Source organism: Mustela erminea, chromosome 7, assembly GCF_009829155.1.
Source record: "Mustela erminea isolate mMusErm1 chromosome 7, mMusErm1.Pri, whole genome shotgun sequence".
Taxonomy (NCBI): Eukaryota; Metazoa; Chordata; class Mammalia; order Carnivora; family Mustelidae; genus Mustela; species Mustela erminea.
In genome coordinates, this window is record NC_045620.1 from 139650959 (window position 1) to 139676891 (window position 25933).

Sequence of the window (25933 nt, forward strand, 5' to 3'; positions counted from 1 at the left end):
GCGTGTCCCACTGTGCGAAAATGCACTGTGGGGTTTTTCTGTGCTTGCATTACACAAAGAACAGTAGAGACGAACTAGACTGTTGGAAGCTCCGTGGCCCCAGGGCGCCGGTCCTCCCTCACCTCCGGCCTCTGCTTCCCCCACCCTCTCTGAGTCTGACTTCAGCCTCCCCTCGGCTTCTGGAATGCTCTTTCCACTCTTCCACACCCAGGGAACCTTCCTTGCCCCCCCATGCTGCACGGCCGCAGGGGAACCCCCTTACCCAAGTAAGCCCGGTTAACCCGAGCCCCCTGGAGGTGCGCACGAGGCACCCCGGCGTGCTGCAGGGGACTCACAGTTGCCCCCGGGTGGCTTAAGACTCCAAGGGAAACAGCCCAGATGCCCACCGTGGGTGGCTCACACTCGACATCAGACCGCACGAGTCCCTTTGATGACTCACCCTCTTGAGAGGGGTGCTTGGGTGACAGCCCTGGCAGGAGGCTAGCCCTCGCGGAGACTGGCTGGCGGCAGCACACCCACCCCGCACGGGGCCCCGCGGGCGCACCCCCCGGTAGTCTGCAGTGGCGGTTGCGTGAGGCTCGATAACTAGCGTGTCTCGATTTATGTGTACTCTCTCTCTCTTCTTTTTTTCTTTCAAGATTTTGTTTATTTGTGAGAGAGAGCACAAGCCGGGGGAGCAGCAGACTCCCCGCCGAGCAGGGAGCCCGACGTGGGGCTCTGAGGAACGACCTGCGCCCGAGGCAGGACCTCACCCGCCTGAGCCGTGCGGACGTCCCTGACTCACGGTACCGTCTTCTCAAGTGAGCGCCTTGCTGGGGCGGGACCGTCCTGGTGTTCGGGTGTTTGGACCCAAGTGCTTCGTCTGTGGGACTATTGGGTGTTGTCTCGCTCTGGGTTTCCATGGAAGCATTCTCGGACACATCCAGGATGTGAATGGACAGCATCGCGGAAGCCCCGAGTTACTTTTCTGATTTTTAGCAACTAACACACTGTGTTTAATATAAACGGGTACAGACTGAGCGTTAAGGACCGAGTGGATGTGGAGTTCCTGGGTTTCTGCCCCTGCTGCTCCCTCAGTCGGCCACTCTCCCACAGGTGGCCACGTGAGCAGCTCCTGCTGGCCGGTGGGGGGGGGTGGGGGGTGGGGGGTGCTCGCGGCCAGCAGGGGGGACCCTGGAGCCCACAAAGACTGAAAACCAGGGCTAGGGCAGGACAGGAGGCAGGAGGAAGCCAGGCAGCGGCAGAATGCGGGGTCCTGGGTCTCCTCCCGACCCCAGCAGGGAGCTGCTGCTGGCCTGGAACCCCGGAACCCCGACCCCCAGACCCTCCCGCTGCACTCATCGGATTGAGCTCACACTCACTCGCTCCAGCTTCTGTGAGACTTGGGCACCTTCCTGCCAGCTGTGTCCCCAGTGTGGACTCTACCTACATCCCGTGGCAGCTCCTCTCAGACATCTGCAAACCCAGCCCCACGGCCGCAGCCTCACCTCGAATCCGCGCAGCCCGTGGGCTCCCCCACCGCACACGCCGCGGCTCCGTCCCCCCGGGAGCTCGGACTGCGCCCAGAACGCCCCACCGCCCCGCGCCGTGCCTCCCGTCACTGCTGCATCTGACCTGGTGGGCCTCTATGCAAGACGGATCCAGGATCTGGTCATTCCCGGCACGCATGCATACACACACACACACACACACACACCCTGTCAGGACCCAGGCCCCAGCCTCTGTGACGAAGGCGAGTGCTACACCCTCTGGCCCTACCGCCGCCCCCATGACCCCCCGCAGCCTTCTCTCCTCCTGGCGCCCGCGCTCATGCACGCCTGTGACACAGGACCCAGGCCCTCTGCCCTATGTTTACTGTTCACTCCGCTTGGCAGGTGTTGCCTCCAGACACTTGGGCTCCTTCCCTCAACTCCGACGCACGTCCCAGCTTCCTGGGCTCCCGGGCACCCTGGGCCGCTCCGCTTCCCCGTCCCCCCCACCCCCTCTCTGACTGCGCCCCCACACACAGTCACTTGTTGCTCCTCTTGCCCTGCTCTGTGCTCCTGCCTACCACTCGCCACCCTCTGACGTGCCGGCTGTGGCCTTTCCGTCTGTCTCCCGCAGTAGGCTTTAAGTTCTGGGAATTTGGTCCCTGTTGGCTCCCTGTTGCCTAACCAGGGCCTGGAGCAAGTCCTGGCGCAGAGCAGGCACCCGGTAAACATTTGCTGGACGAATCGGTAAAGCATCGATCTGAAGGGTCTGGGCGTGCAGGAAGGTAGGCTCAGGCTCTGGGCCGGACGGGGGCGCGGGGCAGAGGCAGCAGGTCGGGGATGGAGCGGGGTGGAAGGGAGGGTGGGGGAGGGGCCTCGGCAGCTCCAGGGCGAGACCAGCCCCCCTCCCCCCACCGCTGACTCCTCCAGGGGTGACTTCGGACCCTTGGCCCCAGTGTGAGTCTAATGTCTCCGATGTGCCGGAGTCAGGAGCTCCTCATCGCCCCGTGTTTGGTCTGTGAGAGTCTGTTATGTTGGTCAGAGTTTATTTTCCAGCAGAGTGAGGTTCGCTTCCTTGGAGTCCAGATATCAGTACCGATGACTTCTACATTCTCGTGGGTTTCGTTACTAAGAAGATTTAGTCTGACGCTTGTGGTAGATGCTTGGGGTTCCCGTGTTTCTGTCCCTGGCCCCGGCATGGTGGGGTTAAAGTCAAAAGCAAACAGAGACCTGCTTTGAACATTCCCCGAGCAGACGAAACCCGTTGGGTCATGCAAACAAAGATTAATCTAGCTTGTTTTGCAAGACTAGCTTGACCTGAGTCATTTCTCTCTTATGCCCCCAGAAATCATGAGCGAAACATATACAGTTTCCCAAAAGTTGATATGAGGTGACCACTAATCAATTCTGTAAAATGCTAGTATCATAACCACTCGCTGTGAGTCGGGAAGTTGCTGTCTCCTCACCCCCTCAGCCCTGTCCTTGTTCTGGTGACGGGCTCCCAGTTTGGAAAGGGTCTTTGGGGCATATCCCCAGGAAACCTCTGCTAATTACTGTTCTGTGATTCACTGCGCCTTTGACAGTGTTTGCCAAAGAAAGTTGGGTGGGACACTTTGGATTAGTGCCTGCACCCCGCCATGGGGAGAAGTTTTGTGACCCATAAACCATTTCTTCCATTCTGAGCCTCACCATCCAGAAGAGAGATGGCATAGGAGGTTTCCTCGAATTTTTTTAAATAATGTTTTATTTATTTACTTATTTTAGAGAGAGGGTACGTAAGCAAGTGGTTGAGGGTGGGGCAGAGGGAGAGGGAGGCTCTCAAGCAGGCTCCATGCCCTGTGCGGGACCTGACACGGGGCTCGATCTCACGACCCTGAGATCCTGACCTGAGCTGAAATCAAGAGTAGGACATTTCACCCAGTGCGCCTCCGAGGCGCTCCAGTTTCCTTATAGTTTTTGACCTCAAAACACCTTTTGCTAATCATTTCTCTCTGTGTATGTGACGTGCAACACACTTGGGGAAGAGTTCTTTTGGAGCCAGTGTTCAGGGGGACAGTGCGACCCCGGATAGGGAGACAACTGGAGAATGAACCAGGGGTCCGCACACCGGAATGAACACGGTTTTATTTTCATCCTGGAAGCTCAGGGATGGGGGATGGTTCATTGAAAGGCTGCAAATAAGCCTGCATTTGAGAGCCTAGAGTCCTATGAATGTCTTCTGTCCTATTTCAAAGACGTATTAAGAAAAATTAGCGTGAACAAGGTTTTGCTGACTCTGGCCTCCAAGCAGTGACGTCTGAGCACTGCTCTTCCGGTTCAGAAATCCAGATCCAGGGGTGCCTGGGTAGCTCAATTGTTAAGTGTCTGCCTTTGGCTCAGCATGATCCCAGGGTCCGGGGATCGAGCCCCGCATCGAGCTCCCTGCCCTGCGGGAAGCCTGCTTCTCCCTCTCCCATTCCCCATGCTTGTGTTCCCTCTCTCGCTGTGCCTCTCTATCAAATGAATAAATAAAATCTTAAAAAGAAAAGAAAAGAAATTCAGACCCATACTCCCTTTTTTCAGTTAAGAAAAGTTCATGCACAAATGGCTTGTTTCTTAATTCAAAACACCAGACTTTCTGTAAATATCATTGCAATTTTTCAGATAAACGTACAGAAAGAACAGTTTCATTAGTGTCCGTTGTAGTCAAGTCTGATAGGGAACCTGCCTGGTTTTCTTGAATTGGAGGCTGTGGGACGGTCCCACAGTTTTCATTCCCGAGGTCTTCGTGTTGACCCTCCGTTTAGTTATAGACGGCCGTTGTGTTTCTCAGCAAACATATGTTTAGCTTTTTCTTTCAATGTGCCTGCGACAGTCCTTTCTGCGCGGGCGCTCCTGTGCTGCTTCCAGCGCCGGCGTGCCTGCTCTTACTGATGACGCCCTTTCTCCCTTAACATTCGCTGTTTCCAGAAAGCCCTCCAGGCTTGCCATTTAGAAGACATCAGCTGCGCGTGGGCTCGCAGGGAGGGGTTTCAGCAGCCAGGACGGCCTCGAGGCCCAGGACCCGCGCCGAGAGCCGTGTGCCGAGCCCCGCACGCTCGCTGTGGGAGAAAGCCCGGCAGCTGGCTTAGTGAGCACAGCCTCTTGTCCGCCCCCGCGTCACGTGGGAACCTGGCTTTCTCCCTGCGCCAGGGCCGGGGCTCCACGGGGGCTGTGAGGCTCGGCCTCCCCCGGTGGCCACCCACATGGGTCCCAGGTGGACCTCGGGCTCCACAGAGATCCAAGGGGTGGACGTGTGGTTCTAACTGGGCCATCTGGAATCTTCCATGACACCGGATCTCCAGACAGCACATACAAGAGCTCCTTTCTCTTGAATTCCAAGCAAGCACGGTTTTAGAGCTGCTGGCCGTGTTTCCTGTGCTTGCAGGAAGCCCGCTGCGGTAGACGAGCACTGAGCCAGGCGCAGAGGAAAGAACGGAGGCCGGGAGGAGGGACGGAGGGAGCTGTAGCCAGTCTCTGGGGCCCCCCAGTCCGGCCCAGCTTGAGGCAGGTCCGCCGAGCCTTCTCGACTCCCCAAGCTGGCGCAGGTGTTTTGTTTGCTTAGCGAGCCGGACCCCGCAGCCCGCATCCCAGAGCACTGGAGATGGGAGCTTCCTTCTTAGAGCGCGAGGGCATGAGCGTGGAAAGGAGCTTCGCAATAGCGCTAGGATGCTGTGCGCTAGGATGCTGGGGCCCCTGTGTGCGGAGCCCCAGGTGAGGGGGCAAAGCCGCCGAGGGCTGCCAGTGCGTGATTCACCGTGGCTCAGTGCTGTCACGGGTCACTGCTCTGTACACACATGTGGTGACAAAAACGAGGCAATTTCCCTCAAGAATGTCCTGGGTGCTTTAACCCACTGAGCCACCCAGGCACTGGGTGGCTCAGTCAGGTAGGGGTCTGCCTTCAGCTTGGGTCACACCCCCAGGGTCCTGGGATCGAGCCCCACATTGGGCTCCCTGTGCAGTGGGGAGCCTGTTCCTCCCTCTGCTTGTGCGCCCGTTCTCTCTCTCGCTCTTAAATAAAGAAAAGTATGTCCTGGATGAAGCCATAAAACTTAATTTTATTAAATCTTGACCTTCGAGCGTACAAGTTGTTAATAATCTCTGTGACGGACTGAGCAGTACATGGAAAGCATCGCTGCTGTAAACCGGAGGGTGATGGTGGTGAAGAGGCCTGTAGGACGAACGGCAAGCCCAGCTGCCCACCAGGTCACCGGGTCACCGGGCTGAGCCAGCGGGGTGTTTGGCAGACAGCCTCTAGAGAACAAACGACGTGAGGCCGCCTCGGCCGAGTCTGACCGTGCTCAGCGCCGGGGCAGAAGCCGGGCCTGCAGGCTTGGACTGGACACGGGAGCGCTGAACAAGCAGCCCTTACTGAAGACGCTGATACTGGCTGCGAGTTGTGAGCAGAACCCTCCCTTCCAGAAAAAAAGCTTGTGATCGTTTTCTAAGGCTTACCTAGAAACGTCAGGAAGTGTTCTGCTTGATTAAAGGTGATCTTCTGCCTTTGTAAGGTTCATTTTACTGTCCTTTAACCCAGTTCCAGTGAAACAGTGACATTCAGTCATTGTGCTTCTGTCTAAAGCACAGACTAAGGTAAATAAATAGAAGTAGAGAGGAACACTGGTTTTAACCATTTTCAGTCTCTGCTCAGGCATTGCCTCAGTAAGGACAATACGTAGACTGGCAGGAAGCATTTTGAGATTTCCACCACCCAGTGCATCCGATCCTTGAGTGCAGGTGGAGCCATGCATCTGACTGCTGGCTAAATTACTGACGGATGTAATTAATGTAACTAATTACTGACGGATGTAATGTAAGCAGCCCTAAAACCGTGCTTGCTTGGAATTCAAGAGAAAGGAGCTCTTGTATGTGCTGTCTGGAGATCCGGTGTCATGGAAGATTCCAGATGGCCCAGTTAGAACCACACGTCCACCCCTTGGATCTCTGTGGAGCCCGTGGTCCACCTGGGACCCATGTGGGTGGCCACCGGGGGAGGCCAAGCCTCACAGCCCCCGTGGAGCCCCGGCCCTGGCGCAGGGAGAAAGCCAGGTTCCCACGCGATGCGGGGGCAGACAAGAGGCTGTGCTCACTAAGCCAGCTGCCGGGCTTTCTCCATAATTAAGGCCCCAAACCACTGGACTCTAAGCTAATCAAAGTGGAGGTTATCTTTGGTGAGCCTGAACTAATCAGGTGAGGTCTTCTTAGAAGAATAAATTCAAAGGAATAAAGCCTTTCCTGCTGGGTTGGAGAAATGAGCTTCTGTGTTATGGGCAGAGGACTAGGGGCATCTTCTGGACTGGGAGAGCCACTCCTGGTCCATAGCGGGGAAGAAAACAGGGATCTTGGACTGAACGCACCAGTTCTGCCAGCAATTATGCTCCCAATGACCCCTGAGTCAGTGTGGGAAACTGAGCAGAGTAAGAGCCGCGCGCCCACACTTCCTACATGCAGGGCTGTGATTCGTCGGCCACACTGCTAAGACTATCCACCAAATTCAAATGACATGGAAGAAGTCGCCGGAGAACTGGAACAGGAGACAGTTCTCCGTGGGTCTCTGACATCTCTGCATATGCACAGATGAGGTCCCAGCGCTCCTCTCTGGGAGTCTCATGGGTGGCCTTGCGAGGTAGACATAGTGTCTCCCTGCAGCAAGGACAGGTGCTTCCTGCCCAGGGTAATCAAGGTCTTGGGGCCTAAGCTCAGGGTTCTTTGCCTACAGCGCAACTCGGGGACCGTGCGGGTGTCTCTTCGCATCCCTGGCAGGAACTGGTGTCCAGGGAACCTGTCAGAGGTGCTGACAGTGGCTCCTGCTGTGAAGCCCCACGCTGGGCCTCACGCCTGGCCAGGGAGACACGAGTCTTCGGCCGTCGCTGGCGAGTTAACGGTAGGCTCACTCCATAGCTCGTTAGTAGCGCGCAATCCCAAACCCGTTCAGAGCTGTCCCCGCAGGCCATGGGCATAAAATTCTTGGTGGCCGGATGCGATGTGAATAGTATTAATGGGATAGAACGGGGTCGGCAGGTTCCAGCCTGATGCCTGTTTTTTATGTTCTATGAACTAAGAATGGCTTTTACCCTTTAAAGTGGTTGTTAGCAAAGGACTGATCTATTTCTCTCGACTTTGCCTCTTGGCCTGCAAAGCCAGAAGGAGCTACTCCCGGTGCCTTCACAGAGGGTGTCTGCCGCCGGCGCAGGAGCACGCCCACATCCTTCATGTTGCCGTGTCTCGGGGCCCCTGGCCTTCTGCTCTGCCGTTGCCCTGCCCTGTTGGCCGGGGGGCCCTGGGCCGGGAGCACCGCATAGCGCCGGGATGGATGACGGCCACGCGCCCAGGGCTGCGGCGAGGGAGACCATCCGTCTTTCAGAACATCTAAGCAGATTCTTCCCAAGTTGCCTACTGAGGGTGATAAATGTTGGTCACAAAACATATTTTTTGACTGCTGCTGGCTATTCCTCTGGAAGTAGTTCAATTTCAAAGAACTTCCCTTCAGAGGAGGAATCCCGTGGGCCAGCAACGGTCACACGAATGAAACGAGCGCCGTTGTGATCGGAGTCGTCCTGCCTGAACCGGTCCTGGCCACAAGGGCTGGGCTGGGCTGGGTAACAGTTCCAAGGGCATCCCAATGGTCTTGCTTTTCCAAAGTATGTGGGGTTTTTGTTTTTTTCCTTAAACAACATAACACATCTCTCTCTGTCCTCCCCAATAGTTAAAAAAAGCATCTGAGTAAGATGGAGCCCCCCGAGATGGTGAAGCGTGCTTGCCTGTGCGCGGCCCCAGCAGGCGCTGGAGACCCTGCCCTGTTCCCATTCCAACCACCGCTCCCGACCGGAGGAGAGCAGCCTCGCTCCTTCCCGCACTGTGTGGTAGTGGTAGCGTTTGCAGGCTTTGGGGCTGGGTCCCCACCTCGCACCCCGGCCTTGCTCCTTCCTGGGCCCCGGACCGCCAGCAGTCCCTTGAGCTGTGTGTGCCCCCGCTGTCTCGGCTTTAAAGTGTGGGTGGTAAGTTGTGCCCACATTGCTTGGAAGGCTGGGCAGGCATGAAGCCTTTGCGAGATTCCCCAGCACAAGTGCCATTACTTCCTAGGGCACGAGGTCCGGTCTGAGTTAGGAGGGCAGTTGCAGTAACGTGAGAACTCATGCCGTGTTCTCTGCCCGTCCTTTCCACGTTCATTCAGCAAACTTTCTTTTACTGCCTATGATGAGCGAGGCACTGGTCCTTGGGAGACTAATAAGACACACACTGACCTCCCAGAGGTGTAGGGCTGGGGTCAGGGAAGGCCTGTGCAGGGAAGGAACAGAAGCGCGCAGAGGAACAGAAGCGCGCAGAGGACGGCGGCAGATTCAGACGCTGAGCGTGCGGAGGGCAGAGAACAGGCAGGAGGAGACGGGCTGGAGAGGTGGTCAGGAGCCACGGCAGTCGAGAAAGGAGGTTAAGCAGACAAGTAACAAGATCCCGTTTGTATTTTTATTTACTTTTTATTATTAAAAAAAAAAAATTAAGTCGGCTCCACACCCCCGTACAGCCCAATGAAGGGCTTGAACTCATGACCCTGAGATCGAGACAAGCTGAGATGGAGTCGACCGCCCAACACAGAGTCACCCTGGTGCCCCATTTGTACTTTTAAATCCATGCCGTGCAGAGAAGGGCTTGCAGTGGGGCAGAGGTGGGAGGGGGTTCCCTGCGGGAGTCAGTGTTAGCAGTCCGGAGAAGAGGGCACTCGGGGTGGGGGTGGAGTGTGTGCATTTGTGCTGTTGCTGGATTTGGCTGGACGTTGAGGGTAAGGGAGAGGAAACAGAAAACCCCTAGACTTTGGGATTCGGGCACTGGGTGGGTGATGCAGCTGTTGGCAGGGTCGGGAAAGGCTGGGGAGACCTATCTGGACGTGTGGGGAGTCGAGTTCTGCTTCGGCTGAGTTAGGTTGGACACACGAATTCACCACATATGTGGCCATGCTGAGTTAGACACCAGGTTGGGTCTCAAAGCGATCCAGGCTGGAGATGGCTGCGGAAGTCCCTGTATATCCTGGACGACACGAGGTCACCTAGGGTGTGTGTGGGGAGAGGACAGGACACTCCACAACTCTGTGGTCACGCCAAGGAGAGGAACCAAGAGGGCGCTGGGGGTGATGAGGGAGCAGAAGGCTGGCTGGGGACAAAGCAAAGCTGGCACCTTGCACCCCCTCTCCACCCGCTCCCCTCGGTCATATGTGTGACATTCCTCACGCACCCCTGGCTGCCCTAGAAGGAAAACAAATGGTTAACTTGCAGAGATCACAATCCTGCAAGACAGGAGGCTCCCTCGGTTTACAAATGTCCTCACGATTAACAACAAGGAAGCTGTCTTATCCACAGCCCAACTTCCAGAGACAAACAACGCAGTTCCTAAAGCCCTAACACCACCTTCCCCTCCATGAAACTGAAGGAGACTGAGATGAAAGGAAATATAAAGTTAAATTTCTTCTAAACCTAGAGCTCATTTCAAGGACGCTTGATAGGAGGAATGTGACATTCCACCGGGAACCTCCCAACTGTCTTCATGCTAGTGCTTATTAGAGGGAGAAACAGCCTTGGCTTGACAATAACCAGGCCTCCGGTATCCTGACAGTCTTCTTTACCGTGACAGCCCTTCTGAACACCTGCTTTTGTCCTCACCGACCCAACTCCTGTGTGTATAATCCGCCACTCCTCAGGATAGCGGGGCGGCAGCTCTCCTGCCCACGGCTCCTGTCCCCCGTGCTTTAAGAAACCACCATTTTGCACCAGAGATGTTGCAGGAATTCTTTCTTGGTCATCGGCTCCAGACCTCACCCCACCGAACCTCACCTATCTTCTAGAACTTCATCATTTGGTGCCCAATGTGGGGCTGAGTCTTTACATCTGGACTCTGAGCTCTGGTGCAAAACTGGTGAGCACTTTCTCTCCTCTTCCCTTTACTCTCACTTCAGGGGCTTTTCAAGGAGTGCAGTCTTACTGGAACACTTGCATGTTGACTGTCAGGCTGCAGTCCTCTAGCCCGTGGGTACTCCACGGGGAGGAGAGCGTCTGCCTTTTGACTGGAAGTCAGTGCCCTGGCCGGAATGGCAATAAGACCCAGAAACTGGATGCCCTCTCTTTATTCCTGTTCTTATAGAAAGTTGTCTTTCTTGGGCACGGGACAGCCACCTAAGTCACCAGGACGGCTGCCAATCTTAAGACTCCCGTGTGAGGTTTCCTCCTGATTGATCTAATGTGACCCCCTCCACATCCCTGGTCTAGCCACTTCTGGCTGGGTGACCGCCACTGGGAGCCCGCCGAAACCAGTACCCGATTGAATTAAAACGCAACCTGGGGACCATTTCCTAGGGAAGTTGGCTGTAAGGACCACATGTGTTGGAATGTCGCATAGACCATGATGGATTTCAGTCTTTACTGTGTCTTGTCAGTGTCTTCTACAGACTACTTAAAGCTACAAAATCGGGTAATTTCCCCTTGTAAAACCTTCCTAGTATTGCCATGGGTTAAAATGGCAAAACAGTATGCAGTCTTCAGGACAGAGGGTGGCATGGTATGGCACAGTGTTTTGGCCCATTCACCAGGCACACATCGGCAGCCTACGATGCCATGGGGAAAAGGTAGGGCACTGGCATCCCTCCAGGGCCTTTTACAGCAGGAATGCCTTCCTGGGCAGGCAGGATCTTGAGGGACGCCTCTGGTCGCTTTTGACACACAGGAAGCTCTGACAGATCCTGCATGGGACGCCACCCAGGAGTCAGGGGGCGTTTGGTAATGGGCCTTCTTTACTTTTCTGGGAGCATGGCCTCAGTAGGCTTCTTCAGACAGGTTTCTCTGTCTGAAAGATAGGAATTTCTTCTGTTCTTCTATTTCTTCCTGGTCATTGGCTCCAGACCTCACCCCACCAAGCCTCATCTATGTTCTAGAACTTCATCAGAGGGAGGTGAGAAGGTCGCGTTTCAGGAAGGGCAGACAAGAGCAGAAATAAGTGACTGGTGTGGCAACTCGAGGGTCCTGGGTTACCTTGTGAGAGCTGTCTGCGGGGAGGGGTGACCCTGAAGCTTTACTGGGGTGGGTGGGGTCCCCATCAGAGGTGAGACCATGCAGTCTTGTCTGAAGTGCAGGTGGAAGTGGGCAGTGATGTGGAACGCGTCCCCGGGGGACAGCAGCAGCTGGTCACAGGAAGAGCGGAGAGGTGGGCTCCCCCCAGATGTGGACGGCAGCAGCAGACTGGGCAGAAAATCTGCCTGGGCTTCATGGGCAGTGGTTCCCAGGGTTCGGAGTGGGCTGCTCCCTCTGGGAATGTGCTGTCCCAGGTGTAGGTTCAATCCCGCAGCCTTCCAGTGACCTGGTTCCCTGTTGGAGGCTGTGCCCGCTGGGATGATTGGATCTTTCCCGGCTGACTGCTTTGAGAGAATGAGTCTTTTCTTTTCTAATCCGCTCTACAGAGGATCGATTCAAGGACTGGGAAGGGCAAGCTTGTTTTCTCCCCTGGAACATAACCAGTCCTGTGGGGAAGGGAGCCGGGCAGTTTACAAATAGAGGGCGGGGCAGGCTGGGGGAAGGGAGGACGCGGGACCCGCCCCCCGCCATGACCCTAGGGTCCTCTGTGGGGACAGGACCTGACTTCAAGTCCCGCTGCTCCCCACAGGGGCTGCCTGGGTTCTCTGGTGGCATTTCACTTCCCTTTCCTAACGCGTAAGTTGTTGCACCAGCTTGCTCCGCGCACCGTGACCCCTGTTCCCCGCCACCGCCCCCTGTCCCCCGCCGCCCCTCCCACCGCCGGCCCCGCCCCGCCCGGGGATAAGGGCCCTCCCCGCGCGGCGCGGCCGCTCTTCGTCCCCCGCCTCGCGCAGCCGTTGGCCGGGGTCAGGGCCGGGGGCTGGGAGGGCGCACAGGGGGTGCTCGCGTTGCCCCCGCCCCGCCATGGTGCAGGCCTGGTACATGGACGAGTCCGCCGACGACCCGAGGCGGCCCCACCGCGCCGAGCCCAGCCGCCCGGTTGGCCTGGAGCAGCTGCGCCGGCTCGGGGTGCTTTACTGGAAGGTAGGCGGGAGCGGGGGCGGGCCCCCCACGAGGTGTCCCGAGCTCCGTGCACACCCCAGCGTGCAGCGAGTGGGCACCGCGGCCGGGACTGCGCCGGGGGGTGGCAGGGAGAGGGACTGCTCATGCTCAGTAACGGGGGCTCCGGTGGTTGGCGGCGCCCGGGGCATGCGGCGCCTGCTCAGTTGCGGCACCGGGAAGTCGCGACCTGGGACCTGTGCGCATGCTCAGTAGGGGGCGCCGGGTGGTCCGGGGCGCCGGGGGCATCCTGCACATGCTCAGTAGCGGCGCCGGGAAATCGCGATCGGGGAGCGGTGCGCATGCTCAGTAGCGGCGCTGAGAATCGCGACCTGGGAGCGGTGCGCATGCGCAGCAGGAGGGCCGGATGGTCCGACCCCGGGGCCCTCTGCGCTGGCCGAGCTTTAGGCGGTGGGAGCGCCGTGCGCGGGCTCAGCGTCGTGGTCCGCCCAGGCCGCCGTGCGCGCGCCCCGCGGACGGTCGAGGGCCGCCGCTGGGCCGTCTGGGTGGGCTCGGGGTGGGTCTGTGGGCCGCCAGGGCGCGCCGCGCGCAGTTAGTGGACCGCACGGGCGGGAGGCCGGGGACAGGCTGCCTGGGGCAGTGTGCGGGGCCCGAGTGGCGCGCCGGCGTCCTCCGCAGGCGGCAGGGGCGCTCCGCGGGCCGGGCGCGCGCTGCGGTGCAGGGGGCGGGTGTCCGAGCGTGGGGCCGCCCTCACCCCCTGGGCCGCAGGGTCCCGGCCGCCGAGCCCGCGGGCCGTCCGCTAGTGCGCGTGCGGGGCCGCGCTGCGGTTTGCCGGGGAGGCTCGGAGCGCGCTCGGGCCGACAGCCGGGGGCGGGGGGCTCGGCTGCCCCTCCCCCTCCGCCTCCGTCCCTGCCCCGCTCGTGCCCCGCTCGTGCCCCGCTCGTGCCCCGCGCGCTGTTTCAAGTAACTGAAACGTCCGCACCGGGCGCGCGGCCAGTCTCTCGCCGGCAGGACCGGCGCGTTCAGGAAGCGCCCGGAGCGCCCGTCGGTGTCCGCAGAGCGCACGGGCCGCAGGCGGGTCCCCGAGTCGGCGGCCGGCGCGGCTCCGTCTAGAGTGCGGTGCGCGCCCGCGGCGCAGGGCGTGATGCGCGGCGGGGTCGCCCCACCGGGTCCCTCCGCGCGGGAGCCGCGTCTTCCTCCGCCCCGCCGGCCTGTGCGCCCTCGTCCGCTCTGACGCGTGAGCGAATAGTTTCCTCTAAAGGCGATACTTGTATTTGACGGAGGTCACAAGCGGAGAGGGGAGCAGGCTCCCCCCGAGCAGAGAGCCCGACGCGGGGCTCGATCCCAGGACCCTGAGACCATGACCCCAGCTGAAGGCAGCGGCTTCACCCACTGAGCCCCCTGCCCCGTCCCCGCCCCCCCCCAAGAGAAAGCAGTGGCGGGCTGTGGGGCGCTGTGGGGCGCGCCGCGGTAAGCAGCCGGGCAGGCCGGGCGTCTCCGTGGTGGGGCCGCGGCGTCCACCTGCCCTGAGCCCGTGGGCCCGTCCGCAGTGGACGCGCCTGCCGGCCGCCAGGCTCCTGTTTGCGGCGCTGGGCAGTCGCGAGGCCGGCTGCCTCCTGGCCCTGAAGACGACGCTCCCCCGATCGCTCTGCTTTGGGGCCGCGTTGGTTTTTCCAGTTATTTCTCTCCCCACGCCAAGACGGAGCACGCACCTGCGGGCACGGAGCACGCACCTGCGGGCAGGGACCATCTCTGAGGCGGTCCGATGGTCCGCAGTGCCTGTTGCGACGGGGAAATACGTTCGGTTTTATCACAAAGTCACTTTCTCCGCAACTAAACAGAGTTCACTTACGGCGCTTTGGGGATTCCGTTCTTTTTGGAGAAGGAGATCTTGGTCAACTTGTGAATGTGTCCAGAGGATGAAAGACCACCTTTTAAAGGCATCTTCCAGTTTCTCCGCGGGGTCAGACCCAGTTCCTCCGGCCTTCTAGTTCTGCTCTGGATAAGTCAGGGCGCCCGGCTGGCCCAGTCGGCAGAGCCTCCAAGTCTCCATCTCAGGGTCATGAGTTCAAGCCCTGGGTGCGGCATGAAGTATACGTAAACATGTAAATAAGTAAATGGTGTTTACTCTCTGGGTTTTGTGTCCTGTGTATTCTTATATACTTCCTTCATACTAGCTGTTCTCGATCAGTGGGAACCGATGGAGACTTCTTGCGCGTCTGTTATTAGGGACAAAGCAGAGTGACAGATGGTTTTAGTGTGGGGCAGTCCTGCGCGTATCCCGAGGTGGGTTTCATGACTTTTGGGGAGGCATCTTTGTAGAAATTAACGGGTTGATGACTAGTAGTTTAAGATATTCTGGAGTCTGCCGTTCAGGAGTTGTGGTAAAATGTGCATTTTATCACAACATCATGCAGGGTGAACTCAATTCAGTGCCAGTAGTTTGAAGTAGGAGTGGGATTAACTCTGGCTGGGGTCCTGGCGAGTGCTTCATCACAGACGTGATAGAATGGGACCTTGAGGGGTGCCTGGGAGGCGCAGTCGCTAAGTGTCTGCCTCCCCGTCAGAATGGGACCTTGAGTAGATCGGGTTGTGATGAATGGCGATGATGGAGGAGCTTTCCGGATGTGTGAAGCTGTCGGGGCAAGGCTCTGGGGATGTGAAGATTCTTTTGGAGCAAATAATTTCGCTTGGTTTAGAATGAAGTGTGTGTGTGTGTGTGTGTGTGTTTAAACAGGTGACAGGGACAGAAGAATAGAAACGGCAACTGGGGCCACATGATGGAAGGGCTCTCATCCCGGGGTAATGAACTTGGGTTTTATTTGTAGGCTTCCAGAGCATCCAGCCCAGGGAAGCAGCTGACAAAGAGATGTCGCAGAGAGATCAGAGACCTGCAGAGGATTCGTGCTGGAGGAGCAGGACTGGGGTGGAGGCGGGGTTGGTGACCTTGGACAGGCTTGGTCATGGGTGTTTCACCTGGGCTCCTGGAAGTGGGGCTAGAATGCGAACGTAGAACCCCCAGGAAGAACTGCTGGGGAGAAGGGAGGCAGGAATTAAGTACAACTGCACTCTCCTTAGCTGTGACAGAGAATGGGGAAGCCCTCCAGAGAAAGGGGGAGAGGAGGAGGAGGAAGGTCAGTCTGCAGTTGGCAGAGGACTGGATGATAAATTTAGAGTGGAATCGTACTGGAAATCCAGTAACAGAACATTTCTTTGTTTGCATTAATGTGACCTCCTTTTTGTTGTTTTAACTCTAATAGTTGGATGCTGACAAATATGAGAATGATCCAGAATTAGAAAAGATCCGAAAAGAGAGAAACTACTGCTGGATGGACATAATAACCATATGCAAGTATAAACTGCCAAATTATGAAGAAAAGGTAAGGGAGCTCTAAATTCTTTGAAGAGGGGAATTGTTACATTCACTCCTATTAAACACAAGCTTTTTTTTGTATTTTCTTTTTCCTTTTTTTAAAGATTTAGTTATTTATTTGAGAGAGCATGCAGGTGGGGGGAGGAGGAGTAGAGGGCCAGGAAGAGAGAGTCCCGAGCAGGCCCCTACCAAGAAGGAAGCCAGACGTGGGGCTTGATCTCACGAGCCTGAGATCACAGCCTGAGCAGCAGTCAGGAGTTAGACGCTCCCCTGACTGAGCCATACTTAGTTTCTAATTCCCTAACGTGGTTGCTGAGGTCATGGACTTGCAGCCTTCTTTTTTAACATAGGTGTTCAGTGCTGTAGATTTCCTCCAAGTACTTCTTTAGTGCCATCACACAAATTTCAAATGATTTTCATTTTTATTCAGTTCAGAATACTTCCAGATTAATTTCCTTTTTGATTTCTTTGACCTCTGTGGGTTTTTAGATATGTGTTAGTTTCCAATTATATGGGGACTTTTCCAGAGACTTGACTTTTCTTGCCTTCTAATTTAATTCCACTGTAATCAGAGAATATATTTTGTGAGACTTGAGTCCTTGAAAATATACTGAGGCTACTTCATGGGCCAGAGCACAGTTTATCTTAGTGAAGCCACCGTGCAGGCTTGAGAAGAGTGTGTCTGCGGTTGCTGGGTGACTCACTCCACGGATGTCGACTGGTGGCGCTACTCAGCAGCTACTCCTTGCTGATTTTCTGCTAACTGAACTTGTCTGTTGATGGGTGGTGCTGAAATCTCCGACTAAAATAGTGGATTCATGTGTTTTTCTCCTTCTGTTACTTTTAGCCTCGTGTATTTTGATGTCTGTTGTTAGGTGTCGAGATTTTCATGTCCTCTTGGAGACTGGGCCGTTTTGTCATTATATGATACCCGTCCTTATCCCTGATGATTTTCCTTGTTCTGAAGTCTGCATTGTCTGAAATTAATGTAGCTCCCTGAGCTTGCTTTTGATTACTATTAACATGGTGTTTCTTTCTCTAAAAGTTTGTGTTTAACTCATTTGTGTCTTTGTTTTAAAGTGGGTTTCTTGGGATGCCTGGGTGGCTCAGTTGGTGAAGAATCTGCCTTCGGCTTAGGTCATGATCGCATCGGGCTCCCCGCTCAGTGAGGAGCCTGCTTCTCCCTCTCCTTCCTGCTGCTCCCCCTGCTTGTGTGGCAAATAAATAAAAAAAATTTTCTCTCCCTCTCTCTCTGTGTCGAGTAAATAAATAAAATTTTTAAATTCTGGCTGCAGCACTTGATAGCTATGTAACCTTGAGTTTCAGTTTCCATAATGTGTGTCACACTTCTGTCTGGTTCTCAGCCTTGCTTTGTCTCTAGAGATGGATTTTTTTCTTAGCTTTTAGCATGCCCTGTCATTTTGGTTAAAGCCAGAGTGTAGCGTCCGTTAAGAGGAACCAAGGCAAGTCAGCCTTTAGCGTGAGGGTGTGTGTTATCTGGGCGGGAGTTCCATTTGCTGTTGATGGTGCCAGGGATTTGGTTTCTAGTTCCCTGGATTTTCTTCTCCCCTGGGGTCTTTGTTTCTCTAAGCGCTCTTCCTCCCGTAGATTCTGTCTCTCACACGGAATGTTCTTTTGAAGCCTTAAGTCACTGTTATCTTCTGGAGCCCTGTCATGCGGTCAGCTGTTGGGGAGAAGAAGTGATCTGTGATGTTACCATTCAGGCCAGTCTTTCGTGGGCTTAGTTCTTCTGTTGTGGCCTTTTCTTTCGCCCTTTAGGCTGGAGGGGACTGGACAGGGTCTTCCCACAAGTCAGATAAGGCTCCAGTGAAGCTGTTTCCCCGGGAGTCCTGGCCTTTGGTGCAGGACGTTCAGGGAGTATCTAAAAATGGCTATTTTGCCCTCCCATTGCCTGCAACGTGAAAGGATATTCTGGGATCTTCATCCTGAGATCCTGATGGGGTTTCTAGATACAAAAGCCACAGAACTGTGGGGCTTCCCTTAATCCTGGGCTCCTGGGCGGTTCCCACTTTGCAGCTGGGGCACACTCAGCCTGCCGCAGTTTGCCAGGACGACTGCTTGGCGTCACACCAGTTTATCTGCGTGGGGCCCTGTGTCCACCTGTTTCAGAGCTCAGGGTGGCATTTTATTCTGTGACTTCAGTCCTCTGGTGGATCTAGGGAAAGTCTTCCAGACTGTTCTTCCATCAGCTTGGATGTCTTGTGTGTGTGTTTTAGAGGAAGGAAACCGGCAGGTGTCCCAGCAGATTGGACTGAGAACACGGGTGCGGCAGATACACGCATGCTGTGATTGTGCCGGGCGGAGCATGAGTGTTACGGTACTTCCAAGATGATGGCCCATTTCTCACCGGGTCATGGATTCTCTCAGATTTACATGGTGTGTGTTGCCATGAATGTTAGATTACCTGTCTTCTGGGCAGTGATTTTGTCTTTCCTTTTTTTAATTTTAATTTTTTATTTTTTTAGTGCACGTGTGCACACACGCACGCGCGAGAGAAAGAGAATGTGGAGGAAAAGAGGGAGAGGGAGAGAGAGAATCCTAAGCAGGCTCCACGGTCGGTGCAGAGCCCTGTGTGGGGCTCGATCTCACGACCTAGGATCATGACCAGAGCCGAAATCAAGAGTCGGTCGCCCAGCGGCCGGAGCCACCCACGAGCCCCAGCACTGCTTTGTCTTACTGCGTTGCAAAGACCCGCGTGCTGTCAAGGGCAGTAACTGTTCTCCGCCGTCCTAGTCCCCGGAGTGGCTTCTCCCCCGGAAGAAAAGTCTTGCTGGTACAGGCTTCTCTGTCCTGTTTCTCTGAAACAACCTTTACTGTCTCCTGTGTCATGTTTGTGTTCCATGAGTAGAGTCATGACTAGAGACATGTTCCATGACTAGAGTCAAGCCTTGGTTTTTGGCCGGAACGCCACGCAGAAGGCGCTGTGTGTGCGCGGTGTGCGCTGCTGGGAGGCCTGTGGTGTCACAGGCCCCTTCCTGCTGACAGGAAACGATCAAGTTTTGTTCGTCGGGTTCTTCGTTGTGAACTTCCGTCTCCCCTCATAACTGATAGGAAATCTGTGGAGAATTATTTCCAGTCTATAAATGCCATGTTTCTTCTCAGACTTCCACTCGGTGTTTGCGTCCACCTGGATAGACCCTGCCTGGATCGGTCCCACGGCAGGTGCCACGCGTGGTGGCCGTCTGTCCCGCAGTGTTGACTTGGCCCGGGTCTGCAGGGAGAGGCCGCCCGCTCCCTTCTGTCACCCCGGTGCGGGCTCCAGATCCTCGAGTCCTGGCGGGCGTGGGTACAGGCCAGTGAGTCTGATGCTCGGACTGTCCCAGACTTAGCAAGGACGAGCCTCTCGGAGGGTTTCTGTCGCGTGGGCCGGTGGCCATCCTTTTCCCGATCACCACTCGACTTGGGGAGCCGCAGGCCCGCGGCGCCCTCACGTCCCCTGACCTGCCCTGGCATCAGCCCCCCTTCCCGGTGCCCGTCACGGGTACTTGGAGACCCAGCCGGGGTCCTCGCTGCTGCCTGGGGGTCACTGCCGTCCCTTCAGCCGGTGGGGCGGGGAGTTCTGTGTGGGAGGGAGAGCTGGTTGGCGCGAGCGGACGCGGCTCCTTCCGTCGGCGCCACCGGACGTCCGGCCTCCCTCCGCGGGTGTCGGCCACGGCCGGTCCCGCCGCGAGGACCCCGGCCGGCGCACCGCACCCTCCTCGCCCTCGGCGGCAGCCGCTCGTTTCAGCCTGGCCGCGGCCGGGTCCTCGCAGACGCAGCCGAGGCGAGGCGCGAGGCCGGGGGGCAGGTCCGCCCCCGCCCGAGGCCGACCCAGGTCGCACGTTTACCTCTTCCGCGCGCGCGTCTCACCCCCGTTACGCCTCCGTGGAACACCCCGTTCCAGCACCTCCGCGGGGCTGCGCTGCGCTGCTGCAGGGCCGCGGCGGAGCCCGCAGCGTCCGGCCCGGCGGTGCTTGCGGACGTCGGCGCCTGCGCCCCTGCCCCGGCGTCGGGCTTCTGTCCGGCTGTGACGGCCCGGCCGGGGGCGACCCGGTGCCTGTTCCTGTGCGTGCGGTCGGAGGCCCGCGGCCGGGGTCCGTTCCGGGCGGGGTGGCCGCGCGGGCAGCGCTGCTGGCTGGGCCGGCCGCTCCCGCTCCGCCGGACACCCGCGTCACCGCAGCCCGCCGGCCTCCGGACAGGCGCGGGCGCGGCTCTTGCTGCCAGCGGCGACGTCGCGACGGTCCGTGGCTTTTCCAGGGGCGCGTGAGCGTCGCGGGAGGGACGCCGCGTGGGGCCCGGGGCGGGGCGGCGCGGTCACTGCGCGGTTCGTCCCGCCCCGCCCCACCGGCTCCACAGCGGAGAGTTTGCACTCTCGGGGTTGGGGCATGAGGACTTTCCGACCAACAGAAACGATTTGAACAGGGGCGTCTTTCAGGAAATGGTGACCCGGTGGGGTCGTGGGCGACGTGTGACGCGGGCGACGACGGCGTGCGTGGGGCGCGTGCGTGGGGCGCGTGCGCGGGAGACGCGGCACGACCGCGCATGCGTCTGAGGCGCGGGACAGCCGCGTGCCCGCGTGTGGGAGGCGCGGGACGCCCGGTGTGCGGCAGGAGGGGCGCGGGGTCCCCGCGGGCGAGGGAGTCCTCACGGCCCCGAGCCGTGAGCTGTGCGGCAGGGGCCGGCCGCGTGCGCCCCGCTCCGTTGAGGGCCCCGGGGGCGTCGGGGACCCGCAGCCCTGGGGTGTTGCGGGTGGAGACCTGGGGCTGTGGTGGACACGCGGAGCGGCGGTGGCGTGTTCGCGCTCTGGCCGCTGCTGGCCCGGCGCCAGGTTCCTGCGCTGCGGGAGTCCGGCGACCTGGCCCTGGTCCCCGCGCCTCCGTGCCGCCGCGCCTCCGTGCCGCCGCGCCTCCGTGCCGCCGCGAGCCGCGGCTGAGCGCCCCCTCCGTCCTCCCAGATTAAGGTGTTCTACGAGGAGCACCTGCACCTGGATGACGAGATCCGCTACATCCTGGACGGCAGCGGCTACTTCGACGTGCGGGACAAGGAGGACCGGTGGATCCGCATCTTCATGGAGAAGGGGGACATGATAACGCTACCCGCCGGCATCTACCACCGCTTCTCGCTGGACGAGCGGGTAGGAGGGCCCTGGCCCGCGTGTGGGCGCGTGGACCCCAGTGCTCTGCCCCACAGGCCGGCTGGAGTCCCCCGCTGCCGCTGTCCCCACCGCGGGCTCCTGCCCACGTGGGCGGCCCCCCAAGGCCGGCAGCCTTGTCCCGTCCCTTCCTGCTGTCCGGTGCTGGGACCCGGAGCCTCCTACTTTTGTCACCAGCACACGTGGGAGGTCGTTGCGAGGGTCAATTTCCTAAAAGCCAAAATGGGATGGCAAGATCCCCACGTTTTTACTTTTAAGATTTTACTTGACACAGAAAGAGTTCAGAGTGGGGGAGGGAGAGGGAGAAGCAGACCCGCCACTGAGCAGGGAGCCCATGGTGGAGCTCCATCCAGGACCCCAGGATCATGACCTGAGCCACAGGCAGATGCTTAACCCATGGAGCCACCCTGGCACCCCCCATTTTTGCTTTTGAGGGGTGATGCCACGCTGGCCTCCCTGGTGTTCAGCAGCCCGAGGGCCCTGCCGAGCGTGAGGGCCGCAGTGGGCCTGGAGGCGCAGGCGGGCGGGTCCGTGCGGGTCTGGGCAGACGCCAGGTTGTGGAGAGTGGGGGTCAGCACCGAACCCCCCGTGGCAGAGGCCTTGCTGCCTGAGCCTGAGGCCTGCCGGTCGGCAGCTGGTACCCACTGGCTCTGCAGGGAGAACGTGTGCGGCTAGGACCACCGCCGTGGCCAGCGACCTTGTCTTGGAGGCGGGGTTCACATCCCAACGTGTCTGTGTTTTCCAGAACTACGTGAAGGCCATGCGGCTGTTTGTGGGCGAACCTGTGTGGACGGCATACAACCGGCCCGCTGACCACTTCGAGGCCCGGGGCCAGTACCTGGACTTTCTGGCTCAGACAGTGTAGTGGCGCTCAGGGGTCAGGCCGCCTTCGCCCTGGTCCTGAGTCCCAGCAGAGAGCCTGTTCTCTTTCTCTTACGCCGTAGACATGGACCCTGGTGAGCTTTCCTTGGCAGGACTATCCAATCAGTGTGTTTAATGAAGGGAGTTTCATTATAAAAGTGGTTTTTTACGTGGCAGCGACTCTGGGATGGTGGACAAGCCACGTTCATTTCCCCTAATTCAAGGTCAGCCTGAATGAGGGTCCCCTCCCCCAGTGGGTGAGCCGGGGCTGCTCCATCCTACCGGCTCTGGGACTGTAAGCAGATGTCCACCTGCGCGGTGCCTGCCTCATGAGAGCGTGTCACAGGAGAGGACAGGACCGGCCAGATAGACGACGCCCGTCTCCCAAAACCTGGCGGGCAGTGTTGTCAGGGCTGAGCTGTCCTGTGAGTGGAGGGACACTCGGAGCTGCTGAGGCCACTTTCTTGCTCAAAATTCAGTAGCTGCCCTAATCTTACACTCTTGGCTTATGGTCCCTAATCACCACGGTCGTGGTTGCTCGTGCGTGTATGTGACACTATTTTATCTGCATTAGCATTTATTCACGGAGATTTCTGGGTTGATTTGCCTGTTAGCTCTTCTACAAGCAAATTTTGACTTTACTAGGAAAACTACTGCATTTTTTTTTTTCTCAATAATTTTGAGATACAGCTTTGCCTAATTTGTTACAGTAATAGAAAAATCCCAAATCAACTTCATGTTTTGACGGGCAGATCGTTTTAAGGATTTTTTAAACTGAATTAAAAATCTTCGTATTAAAATGCCTTTTTTATTGCCTCCACGTGGGTCTTGGGCACGTGTGCCCACGGCCCAAGTTGCGACGATCCTGCAGACTCAGTTTAAGGACTGGAGTGTGTGTGGGCACAGGAGCATGGTGGCGGGCCCCCTGGTTGTGTCCACCCCTGGCGGGGAAGTCGGGGAGGCTCTTCCTGACGACAGCACTCCCGCGGGGTTGGGCGCTCGTCCAAGGGGCATGTTGCAGAGGATGGATCCTTCGTAAAGGCATCGCCGTTAGGGCTCAGAGACCTCGGGGTCCCCCCGGGGAGCACAGAGGTCGGCCTCCCCAGTAGAACAGCCCTGCTCGCCGCCTTTGTTCGTGAGGTTGTCGCTTGAGAGAGACGCCGGCTCGCTGCACGAGGAGATCTCCGTGGACGTTACTTTGCAAACGCACCCTTTTTAAATTTTTATTTATTTTTTGAAGATTTATTTATTTGAGAGACAGCGTGGGGGCGGTTGGGAGAGGCTCTCTCCGGGCAGGTTCCCCACAGAGCGTGAGCTGGATGGGGCTCTGTCTCGGGCATCGTGACCGGAGATGAAGGCAGGTGCTCAAGCGACTGAGCCGCCCGGGTGCCCCCGAAGCATTTGTCTTTTCTTAAGGGCGGATAAACCGCAGGCGGCTTGAACTTCCTTAGCGGTGGCTGTGCCGAGGGGGGTGCGGACTGGATGGTCACGGAGGAGGAAGCTAACGGAAGTGCCAGGCAGCGAGGGCCCCGGGCGTGCCAGCGGGGAAGGGAGCCCCTGGGCCGTCCGCGGGTGGCCTTGTGAGTGAGGGTAAGTGTATCCCCTGTTATTGCCGTCAAACTTGGGTTGAGGTCACTCGTTTGCGGAGGAATCGTGTTGCACAGAATCGATCGTGGCTACAGTAAGTGGAAGTCCTTGACGGCGGCGCTGCCCTCTGCCCGCGGGGTGCTGTTGGCCGCCCAGAGCTTCGGGGGAGCGGATATCAGTGGAATCAGGCCTGTGGGTGAGCAGGACAGGAACAGGGCCGGGGGCCTGGGGAGCCGGGGGCCGAGGGCTGGGGGTGTTGCACCCCAGGCGGTGAGAAGGTGCTGGAAGGAGATGCGCCCCCTGGGGGCCGGCTGGATGTCCGTGCCCGAGGCTCAGCCCTCGTGGTTGGCTCCCCACCTGGTCTCGTCCGCGGAACGTGCGTCACGCCACGTGTGTGATGCGAGCTCCTCGCTGCAAGTGACACAAACCCAGCAGGAGGGAGCTTCTAGCAGGAGCGCGCGGCTGGTGGGACACACGGGACTGCATCTGGGTGAAGGGACGGGAGTGTCCCCCACTGCCTCTGGTCTTTGCCTCTGGTCCTTGCCTCCGGCCCACCAGTCGGTCTTCCCATCCTTGGCAGGTGGGACGTCTCCGCACAGCAGGAACGCGCTGTCCCGCTTCCTGCCCAGCTCTGGTCCCAGTGCTTCCCTGCGACGGTCCTAGGTGGCCGCAGCTGGGGTGGCAGCCGGGGTGAGGACGGGCCCACCGAGCAGTCGTGCTGTGAGGGGCTACGTGGGGCGGGGGGGTGCCCGGGCCAACAGCCCCGACAGTGCCCTCCGCATCCCGCAGATCCTGTGGGTGTGAAGTCGGACCAGCGTGGCGTGTGCAGCCACAGCATAAGTTCTGGATTGACTGGGCACGGACGTCCTGCACTCCACACCTGGGAAAAGAAACCATCCAGCTTTTCCTGCTTTGCCAGAGGAACGGGTCTGCCTGGGTTTTAAAACATCTCACACAGTCGGCACAATGGCTTTGGGTTCGTCTAGGGAGATAAGAGACCCATCGGCACAATGTTGCCCTGGCCACTGGGCCCTGTGCCTGCTGAGCCCGTAGCCCCACGGCGGTCCTGAAGTTTCCAGAAAGAGCCACATCAGGATTACATGTGGGCTGGGGGGGGCTCTGTCCTCGAAGCATCTGCCACCGGCTCAGGTCATGATCCAGGGTCCTGGGATCGAGCCCCACTTCGGGTTCCCTGATCTGCGGGGAGCCTGCTTCTCCCCCTGATTCTGCCTGCTGCTCCCGGGCTTGTGCTCTCTTTCGCTCTCTGACAATAAAATCTTAAAAAAAAAAAAAAAAGGGATTACACACGGACTTTGGAGGCCGCAGCTCTGGAGCAGAACCCACGGCCCCCAGTACGCTCTGCGTTCTGTGCTCCTCAGGAGCGGCCCCGACCTGCCCGCAAGCCTCGGCAGCAGGCAGCGAGCCGCCCGGGCAAAACGCTGCGCTGGGGCTTGCCCGCCCCCTCAGTTTCCTGCAGGTCTGGGCGCTGGGTGACGGGGGTCTCGCAGGGGACTGCCTGCTCATCTTCACGTGGCAGAGGGGGCGGTGGCTCTGGAACGGCCCTTCTCAGATGGGAGTCCCATCGCAGGCCCTGCCCTCACGGCCTCTCCTAACCCGTCACCCACAGTGGCCCTGCCTCCTCACGCCAACGCCCGGGGTCTAGGCCTTCACCATGTGAGTTTGGGGCGTGTATGCGCAGCCCATCGCACATGGGTGGTAGAAGCTGAAAAACTGGGGCACCCAGGTGGCCCTGTTGTTAAATGTCTGCCTTCAGTTTGGGTCTGGATCCCGGGGTCCTGGGATCGAGCCCCACATCGGGCTCCCTGCTCGGCGGGAAGCCTGCTTCTCCCTCTCCCACTCCCCCTGCTTGTGTTCCCTCTCTCGCTGTCTCTGTCAAATGAATAAAATCTTTAAGAAGAAAAAAGAAGCTGAAAAGCTTCCCTTTGGGAATCTGGAATTTAAGCTCTTTCTGTTGGTGAGAACACCAGCCTCTGCCTCCGCTTCCAGGCTGCCCACCAGGCCTCCACATTCCTCCCTGAACAAGAGCGCCCCCAGCTGGCTGCTGGAGAAACGACTCATGCTCGTGATGGGAACGGAGCAGTGTTGCTTACCGGGATGCGACAGGCTGACCAAGTTGCGGGGGAAATCTTCAGCTGAAAAATGCCCAAGTGGGTGTGTGTGTGTGTGTGTGCCCACCCCAGCCGTGTGTGTGTGTGTGTGTGTGTGTACATGCACGCGCGTGTGTGCCTGCACCCAGCCCGGGACGAGGATTCTGGGAACTTGGCAGCTGTCTGTCCTACCCGTCAGATTGGCTGGGCCTGAGGAGGGAAAGGCGGCCCGTGGGCGGGCGGAGGAGGAGCTGGGTCGGGGCTGGGGGGACGCGGTGCCCCAGAGCGTCTGTGCTTGTCCGCTCAGCTGGAAGGAAGCCGGGGCCCGTGTCCCTGGGAGCACGAGCCCTTTT

The 25933-nt window shown here is 58.3% G+C and overlaps 2 protein-coding genes across 2 annotated transcripts; both read left to right on the plus strand.

The window, feature by feature from the left end:
• The first annotated feature begins 12263 nt into the window (after positions 1-12263).
• ADI1 (acireductone dioxygenase 1) lies at positions 12264-22090 on the plus strand. The gene is made up of 4 exons (XM_032353432.1): positions 12264-12523; positions 15760-15879; positions 20827-21006; positions 21770-22090. Exons 1-4 carry the CDS (start codon positions 12404-12406, stop codon positions 21887-21889), a joined length of 540 nt encoding a protein of 179 aa, XP_032209323.1. The 5' UTR covers positions 12264-12403; the 3' UTR covers positions 21890-22090.
• Positions 12530-13672, plus strand: LOC116596251 (collagen alpha-1(X) chain-like). Its single transcript, XM_032353431.1, has 2 exons — positions 12530-13176; positions 13221-13672. Exons 1-2 carry the CDS (start codon positions 12906-12908, stop codon positions 13610-13612), a joined length of 663 nt encoding a protein of 220 aa, XP_032209322.1. The 5' UTR covers positions 12530-12905; the 3' UTR covers positions 13613-13672.
• Positions 22091-25933: the final 3843 nt, after the last annotated feature.